The sequence below is a fragment of the Seriola dumerili genome, unplaced genomic scaffold (genome assembly GCF_002260705.1).
Source record: "Seriola dumerili isolate Sdu_G_001 unplaced genomic scaffold, Sdu_1.0 BDQW01000331.1, whole genome shotgun sequence".
Lineage (NCBI taxonomy): Eukaryota > Metazoa > Chordata > Actinopteri > Carangiformes > Carangidae > Seriola > Seriola dumerili.
This window is the reverse complement of record NW_019174586.1, coordinates 9062397-9087192: the sequence shown is the minus strand read 5'-3', so window position 1 is coordinate 9087192 and position 24796 is coordinate 9062397. Positions and strand designations below refer to the sequence as shown.

Sequence of the window (24796 nt, the reverse complement as noted above, 5' to 3'; positions counted from 1 at the left end):
AGGAAAGTTGAGAACTTGCAGTCATCTTCTTCGACTAGAGGAACACAACCTGTACATCAGCGGAACAGTTTGAAACCATTGGCAGGTAGGCTATGTTTGTCACATCACCTGACCTGTGTGCTCGTGCACGTGAATGTGCATCATTGTGAATGTGCACAAGAGTAAACAAAATGGGAACTCTCTACCAAAAACATTTCACCATAATGCTGCTGGAGTTCAAACACTCCACTCCAGAGTGTCTGTAAATGAGAGTGAATTGTGGCTCAGGTGGTTTAGTCAATGACTCAATGCAGTTTAATTATTCTGTACTAAAATAAAGACTTTACACATATAACTTTTATATTAACAATTTAAAATGAGCAATACAAAATACACAGATGAGCAAAGACATAACTCACAGATTAAACAAATAACACTGATTATTTCGTAACGACGGCGCACAATATTACACGGTAAGTGAACAGTCAGTTTTAATAGTCAGTGTGTTGGATGATAGAGAAATATGCAGGTTTAAAGACCTGAACCACTTTGACAAGGGCCTCATTGCTATTGCCAGATGACTGCATCGGAGTGGCTCTATGTAGCTGCTACCCACAGATTGTTCCCCTTTCTCTTTTTAAATGTCAGCAGTATTTCTCTCCTTGTTTCCTGCTGCTCTAAGTCCAAATCAAACCACATCATCACAATGCAGGTTTGACTTGCGTAAAGAAGAACCCTTTGAAATTTCAAATAACTCAAGAAGTGAAAAATACATATATAAATCATTTTGGCAAGATAATTCTTTGATCTCAATCACACGATTCATCCCACTGTATGGTATCAGGCGCTACTTTTTTCAACTGGTTTACACTTACATGTGAAGATGACCAAGACGGTGCGAAGCAGAAGGTCGACAGCTGTCTCCCATCTCTCTGACACACGGGCCACTACTGGTGGTATCAGGATCTCTGCTGGAACGTAGAACTGCAGGGCGAAGGTGATGAAAATACCAAAGCAGTACAGAAGCTTTACAGCCTGATAGGTCCTAGAAATAATGACAGAGGAAGAAAGAATCAGAGAAATGTAAGATAAGAAAACAGAAACAGACTTACACAGACAAAATAAAAACTGTTGTATAGTAAAGTTACAGCTGAAAAAAACATGAGTCATGTTCAAATTAGTTTATTGCACTGAAATGAAGCTAATCAAATCCTTTAATAAAACACAAAACTAGCATCAGCACTAGGATCCATCAAAAACATATTACAAGATGAAGAGGAATCAATTGGTAGTCCTTGTAAAACACATAATAAACACTGACTGTCTGCTGCTCACTTTTTTCAAATACAGATACTGGTAATTAAAGTCTTTCAGTTTTCAACCTCATTAAACAGCCTATTTGTTCCGCTAATTAGTGACATCAGTCCAGTCACTGGAGGCATTTCAAAAGATGCTGGTTTCCTGCAGCTGTGATGATAGTAACAAGTAATGAGCAAACAAATCTAATCGAGCATTTGGTTTTACTAACTTTATTATCTCTAAAAAAGAAAATGAGCACACAGAAGGAATAAAATGAGGACACATCATGGCCAAGCTTTTTCATCACAGGGATGAAGATGAACGGTGTTAATAACAGCTGCTGGGAACCTGACCAGACGACACACCACAAATTTGTCAGTTTGATGTATTATAAGCTTGATTTGATTGAAGATGTTTCTATATCCATAGTATAATGATACACTAAGATGTGTATTTTACAGACTCGGACTCGACTTGCTCAGAGTCCTGGGGCAAAAGTTACCAGCTGGGCTCCTGCTAACCCCCCCCTTCCTCATACTCCCTGTGCAGAACGTTTGGTGTTTCTTTGCTCAGATAAGACCTACTCCCAGGTTTGCTGTGTGATCATTTGTTCAATCGAAAACCTATTAAAAGAGGTTAAATTAGCTGATAAAATCATCTTTTGTGGGCGAACTGACTGACTTTTTAGTAGTAAGTTGTTGGAATCCTGTCCTACTGTCTTGTATGGAGCTCGAGGGAGTATCTACTTTTTCTGCAGCCCACCACCAGATGGCATCGTAGGAGCACGCTCCTCCAAAAATTCACCTGTATTGTTGTTGATGTGACATTAATGTTTGTTGAGCAATGGTTGCAGCTACAAACTATATCATTTTTCACATATAATGATATAGTCTGACTAACAGTGATTAAAAAAAACATGTTTGTGTTTGTATGTACATGGAACCAACATCCAACAGGTAAAGTAAAGAGAGTGGTGGGACAAAAACTCTTGTAACTTCATCAATAGTATCTGCATCTGTGTGTCAGGAAAATCTACGACTGTCGGACAGTACACAGACACCGCGTGTAAGTGCCAACACTGCAGACAACCAGCGTAGACTAAAAAGAAGCAGGTGTTTCTGGACTGTATTGGCACCTTTTTCAAACTGAAGATTAGGCCTCAAATTACTGGCTACGAAAGTTTAAAAGCGTTCTGTTTTGCCTGTTGAAACAAAGATAAACATACATAGAAAAGAGCAGCATACTATCTAACATCAAGTCAAGGTACTCAGCAGCTGCAAATCAGCACCAACATCTATGTGTAGTCTGGTGAATGTTGATGTTATCTTACCAGCAGTTTGGCAGGTTGAGAGTGATGCTCCCTCCTATCTGCTCTCCAAAGCACATATATCCTATGGTGCCGAGACTGATGTAGAGGAAGGTGACGATGCCCATCCCCATATACAGAACCAGAGTGAAGCTCTGAGGCCTCTGCATCTTGTTCTCCAGGGGAAGAACCTGCCGACCCACAGAGACAAAGACACAACCAGACTGTTAACAGGACAACGGGCCGAAATGATTCAATGACATTTGAACTACATTAGAGGTAACAGTCTGAAGGAGTGAAACATGCCTTCACAGTGTTCCTGTGAGTTTTCCATTTTAAAATGTCACTTCCTCTCAGCCTGTGATGTCTTGATTTGGGCTGATGGATGTTATAATGAAAGCTAAATTTGTTTTGACATTTCAGAAAAAGACTGAGGCTCTCTTGTGCTGCACTCAACATTTTGAAAAGTGTAATTTTCTCTCCAGTACACAGGGCGGTATTAATTGAATACCAATGAAGAGATTGCTTTTGCCTACATAATATGACTGCTTCACATATTAGCCGAGGGTGAAAACCATCATTTAATAGGTAAGGTTTACTCTCCCGTAAGGTCTGACTTCATTCCCTACATCAAAGCTTAAAGTTCCACCCTGATGTAAGTGATATGAACACACGGATTCTCATATGGAGCAAAAAAAAAAACATAAATTAAACATGATAAAGCCAATAGAAATTCATACTTTGTTGATTTTAGATGACTTTCCATTCTTAACTGCTAAAAGAACCATGAGATATCATGCTGAATATCTGCAACCGGTATAAACATGCCATCTGCACCTGAATATTTCATCTGGATTAGGACAAACACATTTTAATGCAGGTTGCACGGAGAGTGAATTGTGATTAGAATTGGTATCATGGCCTGACTCATATTGTTAACAGACCTCCATTAGGTGTAAATGACATCTCTGCAGTTTGGCCACATTCTTAAGAAAAAAACATCTGCTCAAGTTTAAAGGTCACCTAACCCTACAGGAGCATCCCCTCTCCTAACCCTGTAGGATCCAGGTTCAGGTTCTTGGTTCATTTTTAAAGATGCAGATTTTATGCATTCGTTTTTGTCTTTGTTTAGCAAAGACAAAACTATTTAACTGTTCTTAAACTAGTAGATGTCCTTTTTTCAGCACAAACTGAAATATAAGGACCTCTCAGTTTAACACGGTATAAAGCTGACAAAATGCAAAAAAAAGGATACAGGTGCCTAAAAAAGAAACTTAAAAAGAATGAGTGAATATAACTGACAATATTACTATACAGCAGTTCAAGGTAAAAGGAAAAAAAGAACTATTTCAATATTTATGTACACTAATACAGCAGAAAAAATGTAAGAAATATAACTGCAAAGTGCAAAATGTAAAGTAGGGCTGTACGATATGCAAAAAATAAATAAATATTGCAATAATTTTGGCAGATATTGCAATTGCGATATGCAATTTCAGAGGAAACGGTTGCTCTTGCATTTAACTTTCACTGAAAAAAAATGTAAATGATGAAGATGTGATTTTTGTTGAGTCTTGTACCAAACAAACATGTTCTTTACATCTGGAGAATATGATTTGTAGGCCAGGGTGTCTCTGCAACAATTTGGATATTGCACTTGGCCATATTGTGATTTCGATTATATTTCGATCAATTGTGCAGCCCTAATGTAAAGTGGTTTTATTCTATTTGATGTTGCTCACTGATACTATTCATGATTTACCATTTTAAGAGCTTCTCTCAAAAGAATGGTTTATGGCCTACTGTCATAAATGATATATTGTGTGAAAGCTCTACATCTATACTCTCTCAGTGTGTCCCTACATGATATAGAAATATATTAGTGTATTCTCTGATGAAGAGACAGTGTCCACTGCATGTTTGTTGTTAAGTACACCAACTCTTCCTACATAATTTGCATGTTTAAAATTCAGTCCCCTGACCAGGTGTCATAATCCAGATAATGTATGCAGTTACATATTTCATGTTAATACCAGCTGTAAATGGATGTTAACTGTGTAGATGTTAATGTGTTTGACCCCTGATTTTAGCAGCTTCACTGAGTTATCATCAGTTGGTCACGTACCACTCCAATCCCTTCGAAGGCAAAGATGGCCGTCCCAAAGAAGAGAGGGTAGTCTTTAGCTCTGCCCACTTTTGGTAGGTTGAAGGGGTATGTGATGTTCTGCAGGGAAAATGGAGAAAACATAATATAAGCATTGATATTCTGTAAAAAATCCCATCTTCTTATTTGATATTACAATCCAAAGCTTTGTTGAATGCTCTCTTCTGACTGGCTGGTTTGTACAAGGGTTCCAAACCTAATCATCACTCCTGCAGACCAGAGATGCTCTCTATGGATACTAAGTATTCACATTAAGTAGCGACAGCATTGTGCCAAGACAACACCTCTCCTTGGTCCTGTTGGACTCATCTGTTGCCCAGTGTTTGCAAATTACATTAGCTTGTAATAGAATCACTCAACATGATTAGGGCCTTTGATAAGTAGTTGTGGAACAAGCAGAATAACATACAGGGATCCGCCATGATTGCAAAATAAACCCAGATGGGAGATTACAAGACAATGTGAGTTGTTGTACTCACTCTTCACTGGAAGACAGCAGAGTCCACTGGAAACAGTTAAACAATGACTCTGAATGAGATGAATCAGCTGGGGGGACATCAGTAGAGTCTGCTGGACTTACAGCTGCTGACAATGTTTTTGCTCTTATGGGGAGACGTCCTTGTGATTTCACTTTGTATGATCATATTTTGCATTACTCTTAAAATAAAGGTCAAACTAATGAGCCAAAACCATAAAATGTGAAAACATTAAAGTGAAACTGGACCAAGGATACAAGAGACACATTAATGTTATTATATATTCTGGGGTGAAATGCAGAGCTGAACCAGGGAGTCCAGACTCTTTTTGAAATATTTGGAGCCTTTATGCTCTAGTTTTCCCAAAATTCTTTGCTGGGGTGATTCATCATTCACAGAAACACCTTACAGGCCACATGTATCTCTTAGTACAGAATCTTTGTAAGGTTTCTGATGCAAGAAATTGCTTTTTTTCAAGGCAAGGCCATTTCTCAGGGACTGCTATGTATCTGTAAAGGGAAGAAGCTGCATGATGAAATACTCAGCGGTAAAACAGGTAATCTGGAGACTCTGTCACTACCAGTTGTCCTGTTATCCATAACATCCCCAGAGAGCAATCAGCAAAGTAGGAACAGAGACAGAGCATAACACGCAGAAAAAAAGTTTTAAAAGAGTTTAAGGGGGGTGGTTGTAAAACATAATAAGGAAGAAATCAAGCTATTTTGGAGAAAACTAAATTTTTCACTTGTGAATGTGAGTTTGTAAAGGGTGTGTTGACATGTATGCATGTGCATGATAAAGACACAAAGGGGAAAGTCTTGCTGTGGCAGCAGAGCAGCAAAAAGTAATAAATCAATCCTCCAATCATGTTGATGTATGCAAATCAAATAGATAATAAAACTATTTAAAGTGAAAATAAAAGTAACTAATCGAAATTAAAACATTTCAGTTGTTTTAAGGTATAAGTGATGCTGCCACTGCCAACAGCAGTTCAAAGTTTTATTTGTCACATGCCAAGGTGAAATGTACAGTGAGCAAAGCAGTGAAATGAGGGTTGACTCGGCAGCAGGGCAGAAGATCTCACAATTTTATCTTAGTGATACCATATATTATTGATATCACTCTTTAGTGTGAACTCTGTTGTTGTTACTGCTAACGCAAAATGAACATTTCATACTTCTGCTGCTTCACATTAAAAGCGTTTAACTGGTGAAACATGGGGGGGCTTTTATTGTGACTCAATCATATACCAATATATACCATGTCCTGTAAATGAGTCAGTGTGACAAAAGGTGGAGTTGCTCGGAGACGATGATGGTGAGAAACTGGTGATAAATGTGGTATTTACCGTGAGGGAGTAAAAGTAGATGAGGATCAAGCTGGCGGTCATGACCAGGTTAGCCACCAGAGACAGAGGAGCAAGGTATTTCAGGTTGGGTGTGAAAACCAGCAAGATGATGGCGGGTAGGAAGCAGAGCATGTAGAGACGGGAGTCGAAGCTCGGCACCAGGGTCTGTGTCTGGTTGGTGTGGTTCATTTGGCAGCTGAAGGTGGTGGCATTGGCTGCCTCTACCACCTGGTAAAGGCAGAAAAGAGAAGGGGAGAACATTTTGTTTTAATTCTTGTGTGCATTAGTCTCAAATTGTTGTTTTCTGTCCAGATTTGTTTGGTTTTATTAGCAGCTTGTCAGTCATCTGTGTCATAAGGAGCACATAATTTTTCTTATTTATCTGTTTATTGTATTTTAATTAAATTTTCTCTGAGTATGCTGGTAAACTTTTATCCGTATTCTTCTGCCATTTGTTATTATTGTTTGTAGTATTTATTTATCTATGTAGATTTTGGAGTTAGGAGGATAATGGTTGTTCAAAAGTTAAAAAAGAAATGTTTATATCTCTGTTTTAACAGACTGCTTGATACAAATGTCTTTAAAAAACCCTCAATACTCAGTATTGGATTCTGCTTGATATGGTTGATGTGTCAGCTGAGGCTAGACAGACACCACCATCTAGTGGTAAGAAACTATGCTACACAAATTATTTAAGCTATTTCACTAGCCAGAATCCAGGGATCGAACAATAAACAATGCAGAAAGAGTTCAATTATTTTTAATGAGATACTTGTCATTACGTAAACACACAAAATGCAAACTACTCTGTTCTGTACTGTTTTCTGCTTTAACAATGGATTAAAAACCAGGTGTGAAAAGTTCCCTAAAAGCCCTTCAGTCAGTGTAACTTTCTATATCTTCAACCACAACAAGGGGTCAGTTGGTGGTACATAGGTCAGGGGTCAAAGGTCACAGCAATCATAGACAAAGCAAACATTCCTGTGACCTCTCAACAACCATGGATGATAGAGAAATGTGTGACTAGACCAAAAAGTAGAAGAGAGGACTTGAATGATAATATTCTGATCTTGTACAACTTAATCTTAACAATCAAGCATGTTTCATGGTGTTTTGTTGTTTCAATATTTTGTTTTTTAATCACATAAAAATATGTTTTGGTGCCTAAAATTTAAGACAATAAAAATAAAGATACGTTAAAAATATTATGAAGCAGAAATGTGACCATCTCGATGTTTTCCTATGTATGAGAAAGTGAAATTGTTCTAAAGTTCATACAAATCCTGTAAAGCTGCATCTCAGTTTGTTTCTATTTCCACCACATGTACAAGAAATTCATTTGTAGCTTTATGGGTGCACGCTGTGAGATTTACAACAACTGTTAGATGTGGACTGGGGTTATTTTAATTCGTTCTGTTGATGCTGGTGCATGTAAATCCTTCCTCCCTGATGTTATGGAAATCACTGTTATCCCTCCACTGCTAGTGACCTACTTCTTTGTATCTAGTGTGGTATGTGTAAACTTTGGACACATTGAAACCTACTCACTCTCTCAGAGAGCACATGTACATACATGGGCAATACTCTTGCATAACTATGAAAACTGCCATATAAACGAAAATAACCTTCATGTGACCACCCTAACTGAGGTGAGGCCACAAGTCCACAATAAAAGTAAACAGACACCGGTTTATACACACATTCATGTTCAGATTTTTAGGGCTGTGCAGGTAAAAGACACAGTAACCTGTTTGTTACTCTGACACAACAAACAGTCTCAGAAGGAGCAACATGTTTCAACACGTGTAAAACGGAGGAATCATGCGAGAGCACGTTGTTTGAATAAAGGTTCAGTTAATGCCTTTTCAGTCACATGTGGTGTGTGTGTGTGTGTGTGTGTGTGCGTGCGTGGGTGTGTGAGAGAGAGAGATCATGACCTGCTTGACATTGTCACTGAGGAAGACAAAGTAGACGCAGCAGAAGCCCAGCTGAGTGATGATGAGAAACAAGTTCACTGTCCGTCTGAGTGAGACAAAGAGTCATAGATGTAGAGGAGAAGAGGTCAGACAGAGGGTAAGAATCCTTTTACAGTAAATACTGAGACTGGCACAATAAGTTCATGAACCAACACACAGATAAAGCAAATGATTTTCTGCAGTATTTTGTGCCTCGAGTATATTGAGTGCCTGAAGGAATAGTTCCACGTTTTGGAGAATATGCTTTAATTAGTGAGCTTTAGCAGTCGGTAGGTGTATTTATTTTTACCTTTGGACAGACGCACGTTAGCTGCTTCCAGCCTTGGTACTAAGCTAATCTAACCTCCTGCTGGGAGGAGGTTCCTATTTACTACACAGATAAGAGAGTGTTATCAATGTCATTGCCAAGACGTTGAACTATTCCTTTAATTTTGGTTATTTTCATGCTAAAATGTTTTTAGTTACACTTTATTTTACAAGTCTGTATTATAATTCTGAATATTTACCTGGAAATGTAAGTTTGTAATTTGGTACACTTTTAGACAAAACAGGAAATTCTTTGAAAGAATTGCTCCATTTCAACAATGGCCATCATGGGATATGAAAACTCAGCATTGAAAGTATTAAAAATGTCAACTAAATCCTTATTTGCTAAAATGCATACATGACCAAGTAAGTTCTCTTTTCATAATCATGTGTTAAAAACAAAAAAAATCAACACTGTGATACAGTTGTAGGTTTTAAAAAACATTTGTCTTACTTTCCCCATTGTGAATGCCTCCTCAGCCACGAAACGTTTTCCATCCCATACTGCACCGCTTCACCGTAGGTCAGAGACGGCCTGTTCACCCTGGATGAGAAACACATTCACATTGTTGTCATCTGTTTGAATACAATTTTTAGAAGAACTGCAGCTGAGACAACCTCTGAACACAGATCTTATTCTGCATTACTGTTTAGATATTAGACGCATGTTCTTAATGTCTCCTTATTCATCTTCACCATCACACTTTGCAGTCACACAGTTACAGACAACCACAAAAAGCCTAAAATTAAAATTTGCAAGTTGTAGTTGTAGTTGTAGTTGTAATGAACAATAGGTGAATACAAAATGGTTCATTACAGCTGCTAAGAATAACAGTCATAGGTTGGGGAAGAAAGAGTAAAACATCTAATGAAGTGTAGAGGTGGAACATTTTTTTTTCTTCCATGCGTGGATGGATAACTGCATATTTGAAGTTATAGTCCTTAATAAATGCAACCTGCAGCTCCTGCATGTGAACAAGAGAACAGGAGGAAGTGATGATTTTGACTCTCCAGTAAAGGACCCTCAGAAAAAGGAAGAGCAGCATTTTCCCATGAGCATTTATTCACTGTATTTCTCAACTGATGTGTGACTTTTCTGTGTAGAATATATTCCTGACTGAGGCTCGTTGTAAGCGCTGTTCATTCATGCTCTATCTATCTTCTTAATCCTCTTTAGCATGGCGGGCGGGGCTGGAGTATATCCCTGTCTGAACGGGGCAAAGGGCAGAAGACACCGTGGACGGGCAGGTTCACTGTCACAGGCAGCATCAACTGCAACACACACTAATGGGATTCTGATAACGAGTGTGTTAATCACCTCAGTTGTAACTCCCTATAATGGATCATAAATAATTTATGGTCTCACTGGTTCAATTACATAATCTAAGGGTTTGAAATTGGACTGGTGGCAAAGCTTACTGCAGCACCACTTCTAATTGGAGGAGCCGATGACAGATCACAGTTACATTACGTCTTGTCGGTGGAGCTGATGACAGCCTCAGTGGGTGAACTGCAGAACTCTGTGCCCATATGCCACTGATTACACAGCAGAAAAGGGTGGAGACACGCTAAAATAGAGTGTAACTTGTCAGCCAGCAACAACAAACAAGTCACTGTTGGCACAGTGGACAGCTATGTAAACTAATGACAAACGAATTCAGAGCAGAGGCTGTGGTTTTACAGCAAATACAGAGTTATATTATTCAGCAGAAACAAGCCACAGTGGACCTGCTGTGAGGAAACAGAAGTAGTGAAAAAAAAAGATTATTACCGGGCTGGATTTTAGAAACAAACATTTTCAGCTGCATCGACAGGGAAAGACAAAATAATGTAAAGCCTCATGGATAAGGAATTTAAATAGAACCCAATTTATTTTGACCTGTCAAATGTCTGTGTAGCTTAGTAATAAAAAAAAAAAAAATCGAATATTTCCCAAAAACAAATCTTCCGCCCCCAGAGAAGAGGAGTGAACTTTTTCATTTTAAACTACTTTATACTTCTGCTCCACCACATTGCAGAAGGTTTCATTTCACCCCCCCCCATCACTTTATGAGAAAGAGACAATGTTAAGAAAAAACATTCCTTCCTTAAAAGGCAGCAAGACAAATACTGCATTGCATTGTGGTCTATTAGTGTGCATGATGAGTACATGAAGTCCTTTGCTTTGCGAGAAAGTGCTGACATCAAACCTCAGTGTTTACGATCGAACTTTCAGAGCTGAAATCCTTTCTGTTATTTAACTCCACTTTATCAGCTGGAAGTAGGTTAACATGAACGAGACAGAACTGCAGTGTTAAGACTTTCTGAGGTGTGCTACTTACTTTACACTGAGGTGGTGGGAACAGCTGACCAGCAGCCTCATACAGTGGACTGCGATGATACCCATACACAGCAGACTGACTGGTCCAAGCTAGACAGAGAAAGACAAAGGGAGGGAGGGAAAGCTGAGTGAATATGAAATTGTCCTGTGAGTTGAAATAAATTATGTCAAGTATCATTATATATCCGAATGAGTACATTAATTAGTGATTTACTAATATGGCCTGAGAGGCTGCTATCTAGATCTAAAATAATTAGTTGATTGGTCGATGAAAAAAACTGAATCGCCAACTATTTTCACAAAAGACTATTCATTTAAATCATTTTTCAGGAATAATAACATCCGAGGTTCTCAAAAATGAGGATTTGCTGGATGTCTTGGTCTTACATGATGAATAATTGAATATTTCGGGGTTCTGGACTATTCTAACATGTTTTTAATGGTTTTTAGACCAAATGACTAATTGATTAATTGAGAAAATAATTGGCAGATTAATCAATAATTGTAAATAACTTAACTGTAGCCCTACTGCTGTCTATATTCAATATCCTGTTCTTGCCTCTGCCATTGTTGTTATTATTGAAATTGTACTGTATTGTAGTGTTATTACTGTAAAGGAGGTGTGAGGATGTTAATAGTCTTAAACACTTAATTTCACTTTTTGTTAAGCTTTTCTTGAGAATCAACATGATGAATGTTGTAAAGTTATAATTTTATGATGTTAGGTTTATCACGTTCTTTTTTTAGCAAGGCTTTAACTTTGTCAAGAACACTTTCATAAATATCAGCTTAGTAGGCAGAACAACAAAGGGTACAAAGGTACAACATACTGGCTTTTGTTGTTTTATTTTAGGACACCATGAGAATATGTTCTATCCTGTCAGCCCATCTCACTGCTTTGACCACAGTGTTTCACTTTGGTGCAACATGTACACAGGGAAAATAAGTAGGCAAAAACCAACACTCATAACTATTCTTATTTGAAATGCAAATGTTTTTGTTGAGACGTGTTCACCCATGAAATAACTAATATCCCTTGATGGTACTCCCTCGCTGTACATATTCTACATCAAATTCAAACTTCAGCACAAGCCTGACCACGTCTGTATCATGTCATATATATCTGGCACGACTGGTGACCAGACCTGCTGTGTGACCCGCTGTGATAAGCTGATAAACTCTCTGTGTACTTACCACCAGACCTGCATTCTTGACAGCCAGAGGCAAACCCAGGAGCCCTGTACCAATGTTCCCCTTCAACAGGTGGATAAGAGTCTGACAAAAACTGGGGGAGGAAAAAAACATTTACATCTGACACTGATGTTACTGTGCGTTGGCTATTAACTGCATATTAGGTTTATAACACTTACGATGTTCCTGTCCGCCCTCCAATCCTCTCATAGTGACGTTGGGGTCTGGATGGTCCAGGAGGAGAGGGGCACAGAGCATCCATTTCTGATGGATTCTGGTCAGAAAACAAAGAACCTACAAGGAGAATAATGAAAAAAATGCCACAAATTACACACTTTACAGGGATTTCACAAAGGTAACGAATTATTCAAGAACCTATGCATTTGATAGACTTGGTGTGATTACAGCAGACAAAATTGGTAATATGGAAAACAACATTAGACTAAGATTTTTAATCTCTGTCACTTTCTGATTTAAAAAAGTCTGATTTAACACTACAAACATCAGTTTGCTAAGTAGCTGCTCAACTGCAGCACATTAAACAGTATCTCAACATCCGGTTGTGGTTTGATGCTGCTGTGCTCCTTACTCTTCAGTTTCACTATCAACATAAGGTCTGTCACATGACATGTAGCTACAGTGCAAGTTTGTTTATTCTGTGTCCCTCCACCTCCTTGTTCCTTACTGGCAATTATTGTCTACATTTCACTAATGCTTCCATTTATTTCATAACAGGAGAAAAACAGAAATAATGCATCTACAAGTAATTTAGATATCCTGCAGCAAAACCAAATTACATATAAACTGAGGAATAATTATTATATTCCTAATTAATATAATTATGATCAAATAATTATTTTTTGGCCACCATATTATCCCCTTATAAGGTTTCTATGACAAACTTGTTAGCAAACAGTTGCCTATTTACAAATGCAACAGATCCACAGTAACATTATCATTCATTTGGAGTCATGTTTGTATCTAAGTCACTCTAAGTATCTAAGTAGATACAGAGCATTGCAGCTATGCCAGGGCTGCTGCCGTTGACTGACAATGTGACAAAGCACCACCTGAGGAACCAGCATGTTTTGGAACAACAAGCGGTACCGATCTGTTAAAATTTGTCACTTTATATTGTACTCAAACTTAATTTAAAATCTTTTCACAGGCCCTGGAAATTTTTTATGGTATTACAATCACTAAAAAGAAGAGCTGTATTGAGTCTCCTCAATCTGCTATCTGCTATGCACCAGGCTCATGCCATGTAAAAAAAATCTTGTGACTTTTAAAGTCACAGTGTGCTAATTTGATGGAGATATTTCTATAAAGCTCTCTCCTGTAAACCAACTGACGGTAATCAACACATGACAACAATTATCAGTGAAATATAGTCTCTCGTGACTCTTATTGCATTTGTACAAGCAGAGAGGAACTGTCTGGCGATATTTTCTATATAGGAGGGATGAAGAGCAGAGTTTGTTTTGTTTTTTTTTGCATCAGCAGGCCGAATGTCTCTTCACTATGTGAAAACTAATGCTAAAGTGAAACTGAGAACCCACAGCTTCATTCTTCAAAACCTCTCAGCTAGACACCATTTTACCATGACAATGGCCTCCATGCTACCTGTCTACTAACCAACCAATACTGATGATGGGCATGTTTTTTAAGCATGAAAGTCCAAGTGAAATTACACTGCATGTTTTTTGTCTGCTACAGGATACATACTGTATCTGATGTAAATCACCTGTCCTGTGTTTCTCTGAGAAAAAAAAATCAGAAACCATAAGGGAGATATATATATTTTATATTTTGTGGTTTCCTGATGGAGCCCTCTTGTTTTGCATTAATTCAAATCATTCTGGTATCTGTCTATGTCCATGGAGAGCTCATTTCAATACAGCTAATCAACTGTTGCATAAAGCAGTAATGTCAGTGTTTCTATCATCGGCAGAGCAGACAGTCAAACTGAGCCAGAAGGCAGCAGCTAAAACACAAGAGCCACAGACTCTGAACAACCCACATCTCCTGCTAAATTCTCCCTCAGAGCTAACAAACTAGAACACACATCTTGTCCTGCACCTAAGCCTGTTGAGTGCACACCTAAAACACCTTATTACATGCTAGATAGCTAAGTAGCTGGTCAGCTGCAGCACATTAAAAACAGCATTTAAATTTACCTGTAAATGTCACTTGATGCTGCTGTATTCCTCGCTCTTCAGCACCACTAACAGCAAATTGTTTGCACATGACACGTAGCTATAGTGCAAGTTTGTTTACTTTATCTCTTGTTCCGTACTGGCACTTTGCTAGCCTACCAGCCGCTGTCAATCAAACAGCAGCTGGCCTGCGTATAAAAAAACACATTGACTGATCAAAACTGATAACTGGACTTTAAGGTTTTTGGCTTTGAACGGGCCATTTATACTGTATGAGCAAAAGGTAGAGGAAAAAAGGGGTCAAACTGTCCTTTCAGCGTATTTCATAACATTACACAAAACCGAAACACGCACACAACATGTGTTAAAAGAAAGAAAAGTGTAAATATAATATTTACATGATTCAGGCTGAATCAGAGACATGATTATTATAAGAACAAAACACCCTTTACAGTACTTCTGCATATTGTAGAAGTAGGTACTTAATATTCCTTAAAAGACTAAATACGTTATATAACATTGTAAATGATGAAATAAAATGAAACTTTGATGATTCAGTGTCTACCTGCTAGGCTTGGGCGATATTCAAAATGTAATATCTCGATGCAGTCGAGCTCAAATATCGCAACAATCAATATTATCGAATATTGACTGACCCACTGTGTCTATAGATCTACACTATATAATATCTACACTATCATTCCCACAAAACAGTCCTTCACTTTTTAAGATTGTGATCCAACGACTAAATGCAAATATTACATTAGCAAAAACAGTACACTTGATTTTAATACCTTCACCTCGGATGTCTACATCACTGGAGGCCATCATGTTGGGTCAGGTGGTTTTGTGGACGGATGGGTGTTCTCTCTCCCAGCCTAACGGATCTTAATGCTGGGAGATCAGGGAGTCCAGCATTGACAGCTTCCTACGACAGAAGAGACAAAAAATAATTTGGTGTAAGACTTGGCAGCAGCAGGGAAAACAAGATCACAACCTTCACGGTGAAAGGAAGCTACAGTCATGGCTTGATCTTTGAATAACAGGAGGGAGTGGCTGAAATGGACAAAATAATCTGTCATGACACGTGATAATATGTTGATCATGATATGATGAATTTGTTTAAAAAAAAATAAAAAAATTTAATTAAGACACTGTTTATGGTTAAAATTACCAGCTGGCCAAGTTTGACTGATACAGCAAATTCATTACCTGGCAAATCTTCCCATTCATTTAAAAATCATATAAAAACAATCCAATATAATAACTAATACAGCCAGTGATATTGAAGTAATTACTACCAGAGAATAAATGGTTTGGCAAAGAAAGTAGACAAATTTATGTTTAATTTGTTAAACATATGGGCATATGATCAATCACTGGTACAATTCTGCTTAATCTATAAAAAGTAACTGCATTTTATCTACACTTGCAGCTTTAATGATTCCACACAGACATGTAAAAAAAATCTCTGCTTCGAATAATAATAAAAAAGGTTATATCAACCATTTTGAAATTGCATATACTCCTTACTCATTGGATATACAAATATTTTTAGTTTTTTTTAAAAAGTTTAACTTCTGGGCAAAATATGTGAAGAAAATTCTACTCTAAGTGTGTGTGCAGTTCTGTTGAACCCTGACTGGCCATCATTCTCCAGAGAGAAGCTCAATAAGCAAAACACATTTTTGAGTACAGATCATCCAATCAAACTCCCTCTGATGCATTACAGTCATTCTGTGATTATGAGGTAAACTTAATTGCTAGAGAAAAAACAAACTTTATTGCTCGAGATGCAACAATTCTCATTATGATTTGCTGTTGCCCTTTTTCTCATATGTGACAGTTGAGTATTTTAAAGTTTTGGACTGTTGGACAGACAAAACAAGCTATTTGAATACACTGTGTTCGACTCTGGGAAATTATAATAGGCATCCTTCACAATTTTCCTACATATAAAAGACAAAATAATTAATTGAATAAATAATAAGCAGATGTATCAATAATGAAAAGAACTGGTAGTTGCAGCCTGTGTCAACACCAACACACAAAATCAGATCCTCTCAAAATATTCTCTGCTGTTTCTCTGCAACGTTTTCTCCCTCTAAGCTTTGGGCTGACACACTGGTATGTTTGATGGTTTTTGAGCAAGGTACTTAACCCAACCCACCTAGTCATGATGTTACGTAAGAGCAGCATAAGAGCTGTCAGTTCAAACAGGGTGTGTGAGAACATCGCTATGACCTGCTGCTGTTTCTAATCACAGATGGATTTGTACTAAGGCTTTGCTGACCACCTGCTGATTAGATGCTTTAAAGACTACAGAGAAAGTTCATAATATACAGAAATTTTAAGGAACCAAAATTTGTATTTCCCCGCAGTCAAACATCGAGTGGCTACACTTCCTTAATCTTCACATCGCAGCATTGCTTGTTTGGTGTATAATAGGATCAGCACAACTTGTTAAATTGGGTGTCTGTTTTCATAGGAAAAATTACAACTTGGACTTCTAACTAAATAAGACCCCTGCAAAACAAATTTGGTTTTACGATTCCCCCTTGAGGCATTTATCCTGCATCTACCTTACATTAGCCCTGTAAACTATTGATTTGTGAACATTACACTGTAAAACTAAATAGGGATATATTAAAGAAGAACTACTATCCAAATAAAGTGAATCTTGATTGCCCCTGGCAGTTCGACTTGGGGATGAGACGTTGTTCACTAGTGGTTCAGTGAGCATGCAGAAAAGACTTGTGATTTCCACAACTACAGTGTAACTGTGTGCAGGCCAAAGTCTCTCAAGTACAAGCGACTCAGCCATTTTCATAATGTACCATGACATGAGAGAACTAAACTAAGTATCATGGAAATGCAAATAACATGGTGTTGAACTTCTGTCATTAAGAGGTTAATTTTAGAATAACATGATTATTTCTGCCTTTTTAAATGTGAAACTGAAATTTATACTTTCTGATTCTCACACACCAGTTTTCTTGTTTTTGTTTCTTTCATTCTATAATGAAAGAAGACATGAAGTCGTTTTAGCTCAAGCAACAAAAACTACACAGGCTACGGTGTAAATAGTGTCCTTTACCTTTAAAGTTTTGAATATCAATATTAAAGCTGATACTCGTCCCGCGTTTAGTAATTAACAGACACACAGCACCCTCCAGTTTAATCAGGGTGCGGCCAAACTAAGTCAACTGTGTTTGTCCGCCTTCCTTTTTTCTTTAATGTTTTCAAATGCTAAATGTTGTCCTTTCATGACAGCACACAAATACACACTGCAGACCGACCAGATCAACCCGATAATCCCATTATTTTAAACTAATCTTTGGCCAGGAGACGTGTGAGTGTCTCTGTCGCCTCAATGGACGCAGTGATAAGGCAAACAGTCGGGACAAACATCACTGATGGGATCTGGCCAGGAAACTACACCATCAAATGAGCTTATGATTAATTGTGCTGTGCTAAGAAATCAGTTAAATAGGGCTGTCCACAAACGGTTTAGTTGCTATTTACTTCCGAGAAAGACACAATCAGAGAGGGGACTGAAATAGCAAGAAAGGGCGACGGGAGCTAAAATGGGAACAGCTATACTCTAGTAATAACCTGTTACCTGTTTATTTCACCGCGGGTTGACGAAAACATTAAAGCTAGCTCGGCTAACGTTATGTGTGATAAAACTAGGGTTAGCCAACGTTAGCTATATGTCCCGATGCCATATTTGTGTCCGTAAACACCCACCAACACGGCTCACCACGTACACCAACCTACCTCAGGGCAACCTTGTCTTCTCTTTCCGGTCCTGGCTGGCTCTACCAGAGGCTAACTTCGCCGCAGACCTCTAATTTTCATATCGTAATCATGTCTGGTGATTGAACACAGCGCGGCGGCAACACTGCACCGATTGAAAGCCAAACACTTCTCCGCTGCTCGGCTCTCAGCGTCAGTGAGCCAGCGGGGTGGTCACGTGACCGGACCAGTCGAGGACGTAGTGTAGTCGTGGTCAGGCTCTGGTCTTAGTGTTCGACGTCTTGTTGCCATGGAGACGGTTTGTAACTGTCAGCGTTAACGTTAGAATGTTTAAAACTCGAAGCTGACGTATTTCCCCCTTTGAACCCTCTTAACCTTGTAGGGAACAGAGATGGTCATACTAAATATGGAGATTTACGTGAACTTCTACTACTGTCAACTACTCATTTAGAAAATATAGCTAAAGGAGAACTGGAATTGCCTTTATCTCTTGGATTCAGTCATGAGACCACTATCTATTGAAGTTATCAATCTAAATAACAAGCAGTTCACTAATATGCTTATTATCACCCTTATCAGCATGACTGGATTAACTTCTTATGGGCCCTGAGGGGCAAATATTTGTTGTTGGACCCTATTGACGTCCATTGTTCATTATTTCCCAGACACTCAGAAGGCAATTTTTTTTGTCTTCCCTTTTTTCTATCTTTAATACTGTTCAACATGAATGTAAGCTGAAAATGTAGTTTGTATGCCTTAAAAATCTGTAAAAGTATGTACTTGAATTTTGCACAATAAGAACAATCTGAAACAATAAGAAATATAATAAGAAAAAAAAAAAAAAAATGTCCAACCTGTTAACAAAAGCACGTTTTGTTTGTGTTTCTTTGGTCGAGTCTGTATTCCATCGGGCTTTTATTTTTAGAAAAATGTAACAGAATGGAAGCGCTTGGTTTGAGAACCGGGACAGCGAGACAACATTGAGGCTACGTTTAAAGTTCTCTATGCAGTTTGTCTTTCATTTACCCTCTCTTTCGCTTGTATATTTTGTTTAAATAACTAAGTGAAAAGACAGTTGAGGTTTTAGACAATCAGCAGAAAGCGAAACAATAAAGTAAAACATCCAGGCAATTCACCGGGGTGATCGTTTGCTGTGCGTCAAGTAAGCCAAAATAAAAGAGGAAGTGAAGAATTGTTTTTTTTCTGAAACTTTATTTAGAAAGTAGACAACAAAACATATTCACACAGGACTGAGGTGAACCAACACCCCAAGGAATAATAAACAGAAGAAGATGAAGTCAATAAAACCGACACCTCCGTTTTCATAACAATTTATAATGACAGATTTCTTTACATAATAAATGAATGTTTCTTCAAACAAAACCGAATAGCAAATTATGGATATTTTCAAAGGTCTTTTTGTTTAGGGTTAGGTTTATTTTGTGTCTTTTGTGCGTTAAAATCTTTATATATGAATATATACTTTTTTAAAATGTTTATATTTAACTTGCAACATGTTGCAACATAAAAATGTATGTATGTCAACGTATTTCTCTTAATTTGTCACACCGGAAATCCTGTTGCTGATGAAAGTTAGCTTGACGCTAACCGGCTAAACAGGTACTGGACATCTCTGGAGGTTTTCACAGTAGTTACTTCATTTGCTAGACATTCAAAGTCGAAAGTCCACAGCTGGTCTGACAGCAGTTTGCGACACATCACTTCGAACATGACTGTGAGTTTTTACGACCCATATTTTATTTGTTGTGCAGTTTAGCTTTAATTAAGATAGCATTCCGCTCCATAATGCTAAGTAGCCTGCAAGCTAGCTGTCAAACTTACCGTATTTAGCTCGTTTATAAGTTACCGATAACTTCTATTGATAACCATGGTTCGCTAGAAGCCAAAATAGACTGTTTACAGACTTCATTGAACTACAGCGTGATCCCAACAGCATATTAAGTTAACATAGATAACTCACAATGCACAATTTTAGTTATCTGGTGACGCAGTGTTCTTTTAACATTAGGCTACAGTAAAATCATATGACATATGATTTGTTTTAGAACCAAAAGATTACACGAGTAGATTGTCAGAAAAATGATTGGCTGCTATTGCGATAAAATATTTGTCTTTTCAGTTTTTTAAGTTTTCAAGTAAAAAATAGTGAAGAAAAGCAAAATATCTGCAGATTTCAGCCCCTCAAAAGAGACGATTATAAATCATTGTAAACTGATTTTTTTTTTAAACGTTGGTAGATCAAAACGAGACATTTGATGACGTCACCTCCAACTCAATGAAATTTTTGATACTTTATTCTTGTTTCAGGCTAATCAATTAAGCAAAAATATAACGTCAGATTAATCGTATGATTATATATGATAGTAGTTAGCTGCAGACCTACATTGTTTCTCACATTAATTGCGGCTAATCTGATCTCACAGTATGTGATTGCCAGTTAGTGATTATGTCTGTGCTGCAACTGAGGTGTCCATGCAATGAATTTCATGACAAATATGATGAAACACACAGTGATATAAGAGCAAATGATTGAATCTGTCTCTAACAGAAGCACGAGTTTGAGGTGGCGATGACGTGTGAGGGATGCTCAGGAGCTGTTACCAGAGTCCTCAACAAACTGGGAGGTGAGGCTCTTCTTCCCCTTCAGACTATATGATCTGAAAGACTCAACAGTTTTGCAACTTATTTCAGTCCTCTCTGCATGGCAGCATAGATCAATACAGGGCAAACATGTTGTCTGTGTAATTTAGGGTTAGGGTTAGGATAATATGGATATATCAATTTGAAGGTTATGACTTCTTTTAAATGGCAGCCAGTCATAGCATCAACTTACACTATGGTGTCTGTCCCCTTCAGACCTCAATGGCACAACATTAGCTCACAACATAAGCAATAAAATAATATTGCTAAATTGAATATTTGCCCAACTTATCAGCTATTAATGTGCTTTGGAGTTCACCTTAAAAACCTGAATTACCAGTGTTTTAACTCTATTTTCTGCACCCATTGCTTTGTATTGTAAAGCTGAAATACATACAGATTTGTATTGTATATAGTGAAGTGAATTGTCTGCAGCCCTCCTACTGAAACTTGTGGTTGAGGAACCAACAGCAGAACACCGAATACATTAGTGTGTATCACCCACCTAAAACCAATTTTTAAAATTATTTTCTTGGTAACATGAACATTGTCTTTGTTAAATGATATGAAATGTTAAATTAATAAATGGCATCATCTTAAAAAGAGCCCACAGCTCTCTCCACTGTCTTCTCACAGAGAATTCAATAAGAGAATTCAGAAAGTGCACTTACAAATTTCTAAAGGCATTTTGCATCACATCAACCTCATGACTTCTTGGCTCTGAATGTTGAGTCAGCCAGTGAGTCACCTGATACAGTTTTAAAATTTTATTTGGCTTAGTCATTAAAATGTCAAATGCCAAAGTGACACTTCAGTTTTTCTAGCTCTGTATGAGTCCCACAGTCTGGACTGTGACATTACAACAACAAACCTGTTTTGATCAACCACATCTTTAAGGGTGGTAAAGGTGAAAAGATACTGGAGTACTGGAGCAAGAAATAAAAAATAACAAAGTGTTTTGAATCTTTTCTTCATACAATTCAATTAATTGCAAATGCAGTCATGCAAGGCACTGCAAGGTATCTATGATACTACTGCTCCCTGAAGTTAAACAAAGTGCCTCTTTGTTTTTTCTTCTCTCAGACGTGAAGTTTGAAATCGACCTGCCTAAGAAACTGGTTTGGATCGAGTCTGACAAAGATGTGCAGGTTCTTATGGACACACTGAAGAAATGTGGGAAGGAGGTCAAGTACAACGGCACTAAATGAAGGAGTCTGCTTCTGCTCATGTAGAACAGGTTAAAGTCATTTTTTTTCCTGCCAGTTCAACTTAAAGATTTATGTTTATTTTCCCAGTTTTATGTTTATGACGCCATAACCTTCTGAACCCTTGTTTTTTTTCCACCTTTATTTGTGTGTTTTCTGTAGGAAATGATTGCTGCTGGCGCAAAGTGAACATTTATACTGGAATTCAAGTTCTTCGCCTGTCAGGAAGAGTCTGATGTACCCCCCACCCTCCCCCATACACACACACCTGTGCCAACTCTCTTGCAGCTTAAACGCACAAAAAACCCCTTGGATGCAGATCGTCTTTCAGTGTCGTGATTTACAAGATCAGAACTGCCGTATGTGTTTGAGCAATGACAACAAAACCCAAACTTGATGATGCTAGTGCTTGTCCAGCACTATATTTGACATCCTTCAGTTTCTTTGTTGTTTTTCCTCCAACACAGCGGCCTGGCCTGAATAATTACTAGAAGTATTCTTCCAACATACCTCTGGCTGAAATCACAGCCTTCCTGCTTCTTGTCCTGTATAGTATAAAAATTATGTTTGTAACTTTCTTTCCTGTTTGTCTAAGAGTTCACCTTAAAACAGCAAAAACAAGGCACTAACACATGTCCTTTGACACATTTGAAGTACATTCCCTGGATTGTAAAACATGCCACAAATTGTTTACTCTTTGTCGAAACACTCACTCAGTATTGTTGCATAAGATGTTTGTAGATCTGCACCAAGGGGGGAAATCAGTCTCTTCCCTTCACGACCATCTGCTGGACTTTAATTTGTAAAACTGCTTCCTCTTTGCTTAATCACAGTTTACACTACTATATCGACTAACACCATTAGTCAAATAAATCATGTTAATTGAGATTTTAATTCACTCTTTTGTGTTACTTTAAGAAAAAAGACCACCATCTTCTCCTGGGTTTTTTTGTAATTATCTGTCTTTATATATGTTGAGTGCAAACGGGAAATACAATTAAATCAGTTCTGACTCAGTTTGTCACAGTTCACTGTTTTATTCCTTTGCGTAGATCACTTTATCGAGAGGAATACTAATACTAACAGTTTAAAAACAGTGTTTCATAAAGGCAAAAACTGCTGATTTTTGTTGAAGAGAATTTGTATGTAGGAATCAGAGGCTAAGTTTATCTAGTCAGTGCTCTGGAGGAGGTGGAACATCTGCATCACATGTAGATTATGCAAGATATGGAAATGTCAAATGACACTACATCAGTCTCCATCTCCAACCACTGAAAAACAGCTGGTGCATTTTTTTGGGCATGGTAGGGTACTACTGAGGATTTTTTGGAAATTTTTCCACTCTAGTTGCACCTCTTATACCCTGTTGAGTTACAAAGTCACGTTTGAATGGTCCCATAAGTGTCAGTGCGCTTTTGAAAATGTTAAAAAATCTGGTTTAATCTGCTCTTGTCTTGGCAGCTCCCCGAGGTGATAACCCTTTTCAGTTACAGGTAGATGCCAGTAATTTGGGAGCTGGAACTGTCCTCTTGCAGACTGGTACTGGTGATATTGGGCTCTTACTTGGGCCTTGAAACATTTTGAGGTCTATGTGAGCGGTGGAGGACTAAAGATCACTAAAGACCAACAGCTTTCCAGTCCTGAGCATGTTTCTGTCATTTGCAAAGAATGATGAGAGGTATAAGGGTCTGCAGGACCCACATTTCAAAATTCCTAATACATACATTTACATACATTTGATTCTTTTTTTTCAGACTGAGCTAAAACTAATGAAACACACAGATTTATGAGATAAAATATATCTAAAAGTCCTCTATGCACTTAGTGGGGGTTTCCTCAGAACCTGTAAAATATATCAGAATGAGACCAAAACAGGGTGATACAGGACATCTCTCTACATTTTCGATATAAAGATTGTCAGTGAAGGTTGGGAATTGTGGGATTTAAAAGAGTTTGTCTGATTTTTTTTTAGGAAAATTTTCAGAGATGGCGGTTAGAGTGCACGTGATGTCATCCACTCCAGCTCTGAACATTCAGTGCAATACACACCCATTAAATAAAATCTGAAACTGACTAAAAATGACACAAAAGTTGTCAAAAACCGATTTAACCAAGAAGAGTCTCAAGTCTTGTGACCTGTTTAACGTTTCAACCATTTTTCTACGTCACAGTATGACGCAGCAGTAGAGCCCCAAAGAGGGGTGAGTTTGGTCGTTTTCACGACGTCTCACCATTCATTCTCTATGGGAATTTTTTCGCCTTTTTCGCCATTTACGTCGCCATGGTTACTCGAATCACTCAGAAAAGTCATAGCACACCGTTCCCGATCGAGCCGCACAGTGTTGACATATTGTCTGGGTTTTCTAAAACCTCCGGGACTAATTACGCGCCGAAATTTTGATACGGAAGATGAATAAGCTGAATAAGTTTGCAGAATAGTAATGGTTTGACTTCAGTTTTCATCATTAAAAGCTAAATTGTTCTCACATGAACCGAGAGAAGATCCTGCCTTGGTAGGAAAAAAATCTTATCTGTTGACTAAATTCAGTGAATAAAACGTATTTCATGCATTAAAGATAGTAAAATATAGATGATGATGTTTGTATAAGAAAAAAAGCCTTGATCAAAATGAAGGGGCAGTTTCATGTTT

General features: G+C 37.9%; 2 protein-coding genes across 3 annotated transcripts in view; one reads left to right on the top strand and one right to left on the bottom strand.

Moving 5' to 3' along the window:
* The window catches only part of LOC111232491 (proton-coupled amino acid transporter 1-like), a 39589-nt gene extending 21122 nt beyond the window's left edge, over positions 1 to 18467 (bottom strand). Inside the window, exons 1-11 of one of the 2 annotated variants that reach the window (XM_022760046.1) lie at positions 18302 to 18467; positions 15316 to 15449; positions 12545 to 12659; positions 12369 to 12459; positions 11176 to 11264; positions 9309 to 9398; positions 8510 to 8594; positions 6573 to 6800; positions 4710 to 4808; positions 2609 to 2775; positions 855 to 1024 (exon numbers count right to left, since the gene is read on the bottom strand). In XM_022760046.1, the coding sequence (XP_022615767.1) occupies positions 855 to 1024; positions 2609 to 2775; positions 4710 to 4808; positions 6573 to 6800; positions 8510 to 8594; positions 9309 to 9398; positions 11176 to 11264; positions 12369 to 12459; positions 12545 to 12659; positions 15316 to 15352 (1171 nt within the window). In that variant the 5' untranslated portion in view covers positions 15353 to 15449; positions 18302 to 18467. The remainder of the gene's footprint in view (positions 1 to 854; positions 1025 to 2608; positions 2776 to 4709; positions 4809 to 6572; positions 6801 to 8509; positions 8595 to 9308; positions 9399 to 11175; positions 11265 to 12368; positions 12460 to 12544; positions 12660 to 15315; positions 15450 to 18301) is intronic. The other variant, XM_022760047.1, reaches the window with a different exon arrangement.
* A 1393-nt stretch (positions 18468 to 19860) lies between these two features.
* atox1 (antioxidant 1 copper chaperone) lies at positions 19861 to 23167 on the top strand. The gene is made up of 4 exons (XM_022760252.1): positions 19861 to 20015; positions 20850 to 20925; positions 22025 to 22178; positions 22309 to 23167. Exons 1-3 carry the CDS (start codon positions 20010 to 20012, stop codon positions 22147 to 22149), a joined length of 207 nt encoding a protein of 68 aa, XP_022615973.1. The 5' UTR covers positions 19861 to 20009; the 3' UTR covers positions 22150 to 22178; positions 22309 to 23167.
* Positions 23168 to 24796: the final 1629 nt, after the last annotated feature.

Excerpts from the sequence above, each read along its gene's own strand:
- atox1 (XM_022760252.1), top strand. Across the intron at positions 20,926-22,024 it reads AGTCCTCAACAAACTGGGAG|ACGTGAAGTTTGAAATCGAC; the intron begins GTGAGGCTCTTC and ends TTCTTCTCTCAG.